Source organism: Anomaloglossus baeobatrachus, chromosome 6 (genome assembly GCF_048569485.1).
Source record: "Anomaloglossus baeobatrachus isolate aAnoBae1 chromosome 6, aAnoBae1.hap1, whole genome shotgun sequence".
Lineage (NCBI taxonomy): Eukaryota > Metazoa > Chordata > Amphibia > Anura > Aromobatidae > Anomaloglossus > Anomaloglossus baeobatrachus.
The window spans coordinates 536,543,850-536,553,712 of NC_134358.1; the positions used below are offsets into that span (position 1 = coordinate 536,543,850).

The 9,863-nt window shown below is 48.4% G+C and overlaps 1 protein-coding gene across 1 annotated transcript in view; it reads right to left on the reverse strand.

The window, feature by feature from the left end:
* The window catches only part of MALRD1 (MAM and LDL receptor class A domain containing 1), a 746,310-nt gene extending 737,266 nt beyond the window's left edge, over positions 1-9,044 (reverse strand). The window contains exon 1 of the mRNA XM_075315583.1: positions 8,777-9,044. Within this exon, the coding sequence (XP_075171698.1) occupies positions 8,777-8,945 (169 nt within the window). The 5' untranslated portion in view covers positions 8,946-9,044. The remainder of the gene's footprint in view (positions 1-8,776) is intronic.
* Between the last annotated feature and the right edge of the window lie 819 nt (positions 9,045-9,863).

Consider the following 9,863-nt stretch of genomic DNA (forward strand, 5'->3'; position numbering starts at 1 on the left):
GGATCTTTTCTAAAGGTGTAATTATTTTATGGGAAGTGACTTCATAAATATATTCTCCCAAGGCTAACAGATCATGTATGGAAGCATAAGTTCTCTCCACTTGTCACAGATAAAGTGTATTAAGGCATCTTTATCATAATAAGGTTCCTTATAATGAGTGCTTGAACTGTGATACCTCTTTCAATAATTTTCTCCTTGAAACTACACGGTTAGACGGAGAAAGAGTCTGAAGTCCAGAACCGGTGACTAACAGATGGGCGACGCTTTATACTTAGGCTCATTTCAAAATCCGTGCCTAAATCATTACTGGGAAACAATCCATTTGTATTCTAATGTAGCATTGCATTAATGCAAACTTATTTTCTACATGATTTATACAAATATGACTTTGCCAAACTCCTTTTAACCTTTTTTCTTGCATTATTCATTGACGAGTGATGCAAATTTTCAAAAACATTAAAGGGGTTGTCTCATCATTCTCGCCGTCAGGAAAATATAGAATTACATTGCAGTCTTTTAGATGAATGGATGGCAAATTGGCTATCTGTCTCTTACCATGTATTGATGGCTTTAGTCAGACCAAAATGAGAGCTGCTGTTATTAGACGGCTCTTTATAATGTCCATATGGCTTAAAAAGGCAGATGGATGGCTTGATATCACAACCCCTTTTATAAAGATAAATCCTCTGTGCTTAGAGAACTGATTTTTTCAAAGTTTTCAAGCCAAAGTAAAGAAATTCAAAAACTTTCCAGGCTATCAGGAAAAAAGAACTATAAAATTATAATGTAATATTGTGTTTATTTACTTTCACTTACAGATTAGTAATGGGGGGGTCTCATAGACGCATCCCTTTACTAATCTAGGGCATGGTGGCAGCTGTGGGCTGCCATTAACCCCTACTATTACCCTGATTGCCATGGCACCAGGACAATCGGAAAGAGTCGGGTAAAGTGCTGTGATTGTCGCACATAATAGATGCGACAATCTTTGGCGGCTCCAGGCTGCTATTTTTAGGCTGGGTGGCGACCCAATAAAAGTATAGCCACTGGATAAGGATAGGGCGAGAGGCACAGGCGTCCATACCATGTGCATGCTTTTAGAGGTGACAGGCCCTCTGTAATTAGTACCTGTTTTTGGAATTACCGCATCTCTATCTTGAACAGAGTTATAAAATGGTGAGTTGTCCCACACAGGGATGTTCAAATTTTTGTATTGCTGATATGCTGATCTTTTCCATATATGCGTTTATTACAGCATACTATATAAATGCAAGGTCCATGTCTTTATGGGACCTAAGAGGCATTTGAACACTCCCCTGAAGAATTGATTGAAACGCGTCGGGAGACATTTTTCAGACCTTCTGTATTGAGGTCTTGCTAAATTGGTGAGATAAATCCAATTATTTATGTGCGGTGTTATTTGGGCCACTGTCAAGAGGGGCCAAACTATTTTAACTTAATTTATGTTGTTTGTGATTCTGACCACGATTTTAGTGATTGAAGTAAAAGTTAAATTTTAATAATTTTTTTCAGCAGTGATATGCTGTATCGTAATTTTGCTGGCTGAAACTGATTTGGGTGGCGACCCAATAACCATGGGTCTCCCTAGCCTGAAAATACCAGCCCCCAGCTGGACTTTGTTTTAGCTGATGTTGAAGGGCCCAGAGCTAGGATGAAGATAGGAGTCAAGGGATCCTTCTTCAGGACAAATCACATTATACTGTGAAATGTCATGTGTCCTGAAGAAGGAGCTTTTGGCTCTGAATCTCGTAGACTAATAAATCCCTTCTATCTTCTATCTTCATCCTGGCTTTGGGTCCATCAACTCTGGTGACAGGTTCCTTTTAAGGAAGTCTGTAAAAGAAGCATAGTCTGAGGCAACCTTTTGCATTCTCTACATCTTTGGGTAGGGTCAGCAATTTCCTGCACTCTGGATGTAGGCTACTGTGTGGGCATTAGGAGGAGAGATGAGCGGAACCGTGTATGCTCAGGCTCGCCAATTTGGTTGGACTTTTGTTCAAAGTTTGTTTCAGGACCCAGATTTGACCTGAACTTGTTCCCAGACTCCAAACCCCATTTAAGTCAATTGGGACCAGAACTAATGGGCTCAACTCGAGTAGCGAGTATAATAGAAGTCAATGATTGGGCAGTTTGGCTCTCCACCCATATACAGCCAGCCATAAACAGAGCATTTTCAGGGGAGGGAGGCCAGCATATTTTGGGGGGTTACACAGCATCTGAAAATGTTGTTTTAGTCCCCAGTGAGAGCCATTCAGAGACTGCAAGTGGTTCTCACTAGGTTGAGCACCGAGCGTACCAGAGTACAGCGATACTAGAGTGGTTAGTATGAGAACAGCATCTGAACTATTCAAGTCCAAGACCCGAACACCAAGTGTTCGGTTAAAACCCCCAATGTTTACAGTTCGGGTTCGTTCATTTCCAAATTAAGAGCTGTCATTTCACAACAGCTGTCGGGGTGGAGGTTACCTATTCCTGCCCTGGGGTTTAAAAAACAGGGTCTAAAGAACCTAATTTTTTAACATTTAGGAAAATTAAAGTGAACCTGTCAGCCAATATATGCTGTCTGATCTATGGGCAGCATGAGATACCAGCTCCACAATTTCAGCTATATGTATTTGTGACGCCCTGGCGCCGCCAGGTGGTCACAGAGAATCAATACACCCGACACAACACTATCCCAGATCAGGTACCATCTGCCACAAAATCCTAGCCACCCCCCTCAGGGTAAGAAAGACACACCAGTGGGCGGGACCAGGAGGATTGGGAGCGCCCACCTAGGGGTCTTGAGGATCCGGGGGTGGGAACCAGTCAGTTTGAGCTGGAGTTTGAGTTCAGTGTGAGTTTTGACAGTTCAGGTGGAGAGTCAAGGCTGAGCCTAGTGGAGGGTAGCCAGGGTAGTGGCCCTGGTCTTCTGGCTAGGTGGCAAGCAGTGGACCGTGTCCAAAGGTGACGGGAGTCCAGTCGTGGGAGATCCAAAGTGGACCGGGACAGGGTTGGAGCCCGCCGGTACCGACAGAGGAGATCCGGTATGGAAACTGTGCACAGGCGGGGTACCTGGACCCTAGTTAGAAGACGGTTGCTACCCCTTCTCTAATTAACCAGGCCAGGAGCAAGGTTGCAGACGTTGTTTCAGTGTGTTAGCCCAGATAGAGTGAAACGGCAGCCCACTGCGGGGGATAGGGTATCCGCAATCACCCACTGAAATCCCAAGGGTCAGTTTTCGCGGGCACGTCTCCCAACCAGAACAGCACCAGGAGCGGACTTCCCCGTTCCATACAAGGTTGTCCAGAATTGAGGAAAAGTACAGAGTGCCGGAGGAAGGGACATTGGTACACCAGCCGGGTGTGGGAACCGAGTACACCCGGACGCGGCAGCTGGCCACTCACACCTTGGTTTACCAGCAGACTTGTGTGCAATTATTCAACAGTGAGTACACCAACACTCCCCGGTCTGGCGCGCCACCTCCAGCATACATCATCTCCCGTGTCCTGGACACTGAGCCTCGGGGCATCCACCCCTATCCATGGAGGGGTCAAACACCTAGCTGCCACTCCACCGCCCCGGGTGCTACGTGATAGCAGCGGTGGTACTCTATCTTACCACACACCGTGGGTGGCGTCACGAAGAAATCACAACAATCCCCTGTACAAGTCACGACCCCTTTTTTATTTGAGTGTCCGCGCGACCCCCGGGTCCGGAGACCCCTCGAGCCACTGCGGATCCGGATCCGAGCAGCCCGGCTGCTGACGTGGGGGCGGCACATATTTAACTCTGAAACGCTGCGACATCAAAGAAAAGCATACTGTAAATGCCAAAAAACGCAAGTAACCTAACTTGGCTAATAGGTGCAGAAAATCTGCAATAATAAAAACTCACTAAATACTCATTGGGGGAATAAGGCAGTGAGGCCGGGAACCCTGTGTGGGGTAGGGATTGGCAGAAAGAAGAACCCGTCACCTGTTTGGGTTTATTGGCTTTAGGAATAGACAGACTGAATAAAGCTATGTACACAGGTTAAGCATTTGGAGCCGATTTTTCTGCAGCAAAAAACAATGTGGGCAATAAAAATAATGAGTAAAATAAATGCATCTGTGCCACTTTTTACTTGCGATTTTTCCCATCCATTTGAATGGATGAAAAAATGCTGCAAAAATCTGAAAGAATTGACACGTTGAAGATTTGAAAATAAAAAGTTTAATGGTTCAAATCTGCAAAAAAAAAAAATAAGTAGCGCGTGCCTGAGATTTCAGGAATCTAACTTTCTTTGCTGTCCTTTTTTCGCAGCAAAAATGCACTGAAAATAAATCATCAATGTACAGCATGTGAACAAGCCCTTAGAGCAAGTTCCCATGATGAGAATTTGGTGAGGTTTTTCAGCAGCATTTCTTCACCTATTAGCTAAATTAGATTTCATGTTATATTAAAGGGAATGTCACCAGGTTTTTACCACCTAATCTGAGCAGCATAATGTACCTGTCACGCTCCCGATGTCACGGCACCGCTCCTTACCCACTGATCCGGTCGCACCTGCACGCCACCGCTCCTTACCCACTGATCCAGTCTCACGGTATCACTCCTTACCCACTGATCCGGTCCACGTGCCTACCGGTCGCGGCTGCTGCTCCCGCTCGTGCTCCCCTGCGTCCTGCTCTCGGTGTCTGACTCTGAGTTGTCTGGCTCTGATTCTGAGGCCCATGCATGTGTATAGGGCGGGGCCACGCCCACTCGCCTTAACTTATAGGCCCAGCACTCCTGAAGCAGGATATGACATGATACTGGGACAGGGTATATATGTGTCACGGGCGGGGAGGACGCCGTCGCTGCTGCGCTCTCGCTAAGGCTGGGGCCACACGGGCACTACTGCGATCCACTTGCATGACACTCGGCTCGTGCTGGCAGTACAGCAGAGCCGAGTGTCATGCTTGTGTCCTTGCTACTGAGGTCCGTTCGTGCGAGCAGACCTCAGCTGCGGGGGGCGGGCCGGCACTCAGGAGGGGAGGGAGGGATTTCTCTCCCTCTCTCCTGCGTAGCCGGCTATTGCCATTCTCGCACTGCACTAGCAGTACACCGGTGTACCGCGAGTGCAGTGCGATTTTTCTCTCGCCCCATTCACTTGAATGGGTGCGAGAGAAAGAGTCTCAGCTTAGAATCGCAGCATGCTGCTATTGTATTCTCGGTCCGATTAGGGCTGAGAAAATAATCGCTCATGTGTGCTGACACACAGGCTAGAATTGGTCCGAGGGGAATGCGATGTTTTATCGCACTCCACTCGCACTGTTTTTCTCGCCGTGTGGCTTAGGCCTTACGCTCGGGTCCGGCGCTGCTGCAACTGCTGCTCGGTGGCTTGAGCGGTGGGCCGGATCCGGGGACTCGAGCGGCGCTCCTCGCCCGTGAGTGAAAGGGGTGGTTAGTTTGGGTGATTTAGTCTGTGACGCCACCCACGGGTCGTGGTGAAGATAGGCACCACCGCTGCTGGTGACGGGGATCCCGGGAGCGATGGTAGGGAGCATCTGGGATGTTGTTTTCCCCCTCCATGGGTAGGGGTCGGTGGTCCTGGGGCCCGGTGATGTTGTGACGGGGAGGCAGGGTTGGTGAGGTGCAGGGTTGCAGGGACAGGGCGGCGCGGTGCCGGATGGCACGGGTGTACTCACTCAGCAAGAAAGGTACAAAGTCCTCGGTAAACCAAACGGCTGGATGGACGGGTCCCGCAGCCGGCTGCAGTGTCTCTCCCCGGACAGGTGATGGCGGCTGTCTTTCCCTGCACCTTGATGTTCTCTTTCTGACTACTATGGATTCCCAACGGTAGTCCGCTCCCGGTGTATGGGTACCGGAGGAACCCGTATTCCCGCAGACGCTGGCCCTTGGGTCTCTAGCCTTAGGCGGTAGCTGTATACCCTCACGGTGTGGGCTGTTGCCTTCAATCGGGACTTTTGCTGTTGTGAAACCCCTGGGGTTCCAGTCACATTTGGATCTGACTATTGTCGGTGGCTCCAAGCCTGGTCGGGGTCTGATGGCCCTGCCTGTGTGTGCTGGCTTCACTTCGCTCCCCGGTCGGTACCGGCGGGCCGTCGCCCATCCCCGGTCCTGCGTTGCTCCACCACTCCTGCAGACGGCCACCACCGTCTGCCAACCTTGCTGTCAGTGCCTGGGCCACAAACCCGGACACCCAAGTGCTTGCTCCTCTCACTTCAAACTCCTACACTGTTCTTCTGTCACTTTTCCTGCCTCCAGGCCTGTGAACTCCTCGGTGGGTGGGGCCAACCGCTTGGCTCTGCCCCACCTGGTGTGGACATCAGACACTGGAGGGAGGCAACAAGGATTTTTGTTTGGCTGGTGTCCCTGTCTAATGGGGTTGGGGGGGTTTGGATGTTATTTGTGGCGACCTGGCTAGGCCAGGGCGCCACATTAGGCTTCCCTTTCCATGTGGGTGGCGCCTGTTCAACGTGTTCCTTGAGCTAGATGTCAGGTCCCCCTTTGCCTTGCCTCATACTAATCCTGTGTCTTTCGCAGAGCCAGTCCTGCCAAACTAACCCGGTCCTGACCTCGGCTTGCCCGGGAAGTCCTACGGAGACTGTTGGCTGTGACTCCACTATCTCCTCCAGCCTGAACCCGTCCCCATCCCGCGGCCTCACTCAGTGACCCCTGCCCTCTCGTTCACCTGGACCCAGCTCCTGCTGGGTGACTTTACCCGGAACCGGAACCTGAGCCTCGTCATCGGGACCACCTCAAGGAGCTCTGTGGCCCCAGAGACTTATTCATTCCAGTTTCCGGAAAGACTCTGATCCCGTTCCTTTTAGTACTCCGGCTACCGTGCATCTAGGCCCTCTGGTGGGGTGACCGGAAAGTCCCTGTACAGGGGTTAGCTCCGGGTTGCCTCACTGGAGGAGTCCGGTGCACGGCCCAGAGGATCCACCACCCGGACATAACAGTACCCTCTTTTGACCCAGCTAGCTGATGCTCTTCAGCCAGCTCGCTCCACAGGCCAGCAGCTATTCTGTGGATGCAACCGAGTGGACCCTGTTTTAAGTACAGATTCCTGCATAAGAGTTATACAATGGAGGGGGGAAGGCACCTCTGGAACCTGTTAAAGGGAATCTGTCACCAGGTTTTTGCCACCTAATTTGAGAGCAGCATAATGTAGGGGCAGAGATCTTGATTCCAGCAATGTGTCACTTACTCTGCTGCTTATTGTAGTTTTGATAAAAATCACTGATTAATTAGCAGTAGATTATCATTACAGGACTACTTGCTGCCAAGTAGTCCAGCATATTCATGAGCTCTGTATAACTGCTAAATCTGAAGCAGAGAAAACATTGATTTTTATCAAAATGACAGCTCAGTAAGTGACACATCACTGAAATCAGGGTCTCTGCCCCTACATCATGCTGCTCTCAGATGGGGGAGCAAAAACCTGGTGACAGATTCCCTTTAAGCTGCTTTGTTTTTGTCCTGGTGCTTGGTTACAACAACATTTGATTGATACAGGCATGTGCGCATTACGTGTGTATTTTCTGCATTTAATACAATTTTGCGGTGAAAATCCACATATAAAAGTCAGAGTAACCGCTCGAGAAATTGACTTATTGCGGATTTGAAGCACGAACCATACGTCCGTTTACGCAACATATAAAAGCTCAGTGCGCACTTTGTGGCAACTGGAAGACGCTGCATTTTTAGCTCAGCAAAAATATGCAGTGTCAAACACTCACCAAAAATGTACCTAATTGGACACAGCGGGTCCCCTTTGATTATTACGGGGTCCGTTTTGTGTCCTGCATGCAAAACTATTTCCTCAATTCTATTAACAAAACTTTCTTCAGTGCATGAGAGGAGAAGCGGGGTTAATGCCGCGCTGTCGCCAAAAAGGAGGAAAAATGTTGATTTATTAATTAAAAGTACCGTATTTTTCGTTCTATAAGATGCACCGGATTATAAGATGCATCCCAAATTTAGAGATAAAAAAGGTAAAAAAAAAAAATGGGGTCTGTCTTAAAATCCGGTGTTGTCTTACCGGAGGGGGCAGCAGTGGTGGTGCAGCGGAGTCACAGGAGGCAGAGGTCAGTAGCGTCAGCCGCGGTGGGTCCGTGGTGGCAGCGGCGGTCCATGGCGGCAGGCGCGGCGGCGTTCGTGGAGGCAGCCGCAGCGGGGTCCATGGCGGCGGGTGAGTGGTGGAGCAGGCCAGTGCAGTGACTGTCTCAGTGTGTCTGCGTTCCCGGTTCAAATGGCACCTGGAGTGGCACATGCGCAGATGGAGCTCTCATCCAAGAGCTCCATTTGCACACGCGCTGACTGCCGGCGCCATCATTCGAAACTGGGACCACGGACAAACTGGGACACCTGCCGCCCAGCCACCCGCCGAAGCACGCATGGACAGAGAGGTAGCCGGCACCGACAGGTACCCGGCTGCCCGCACGTAGCCACAGGCACCTGGCCGTCTGAACGCACGCGGTCTCCGCACAGGAAGCCCCCCCCCCGGTAAGCTATATTCGGATTTTAAGACGCACCCCTAAATTTCCTCTCAAATTTTTGGGAGTAAAAGTGCATCTTATAATCTGAAAAATACGGTATTTTATTTCATAAGTCTACGCGTTTCAGGGATCGAGTCCCCTTCTTCAGGAGTCAGGACCAAAAAAGGAAAAATCAACAATATAACTATATTATCATATATAATATCAAACAAAACTTTGATACACAAAGTATACAGTATATAAAGTCCTCTATATAGTAAAAAAAAAATGTTCAGCACTCTACTTACATGAAGCTTCATCGCTGCCATCGCCACACTGATCGGTGAAATCACACACGTAATCCGGCGGCACGGAGAACCCTCGGCTGCATTGAAATCCATTTCCAAGACTTGGCCTTATGGCGGCATTGATGTACAATAATATAAGAGGACCAAACAGTCTGCAGGCTTTAATCATTGGTGTACAATGAAAAATAAAATCCTGAATTTTACAGAAAAGTGAAAAAACTGAGACATCTATGCAGATCTGGGACTAAGCGGTCATACCGGCTGTCACATCCTCTCCTGTCACTAGAACCGGCAGGTGTGTCTTTAGCCAATGTTTAACCCGTGCAGGTTTATGGCCGCCACTTAGTGCTGTTGCTCCGGCATTATCAATGATTGTGCCTGGCAGAGAGATCTGATAACTTCTCTCAGATAAACAGCGAGGTTTCAGATGAAATGTAAAGCATGACTTACCGTAATCACATTTTTTCTCTTTTTTTTCTTGAAATAATCTTTGGGTCATGTTATGGGGATGGTGAAGTTAACAGCTGATGTTACTATACTGTGCAAAAATACATTTGATCCCTTGCTGATTTTGTAAGTTTGCCACTAACAAAGACATGAACAGTCTAGAATTTTAAGAGATAGACTATCCAAAGTAAAATCCAGAAAATCACATTGTATAAATTATATAAATGTATTTGCATTTTGCAGAGAGAAATAAGTATTTGATCCCTCTGGCAAACAAGACTTAATACTTGGTGGCAAAACCCTTGTTGGCAACCCAGCAGTTAGACGTTTTCTGTAGTTGATGATGAGGTTTGCGCACATGTCAGGAGAAATTTTGGTCTGCTCCTCTTTGCAAATTATCTCTAAATCATTAAGATTTTGAGGCTGTCTCTTGGCAACTCGGAGCTTCAGCAACTCCATAAGTTTTCTGTGGGATTAAAGTCTGGAGACTGGCTAGGCCACTCCATCACCTTAATGTGCTGCTTTTTGAGCCATTTCTTTGTTGCCTTGGTTGTATATGTTGGGTCATTGTCATGCTGGAAGAACCAGCCATGACCCATTTTTAATGTCCTGGCGGAGGGAAGGAGGTTGTCACTCAGGA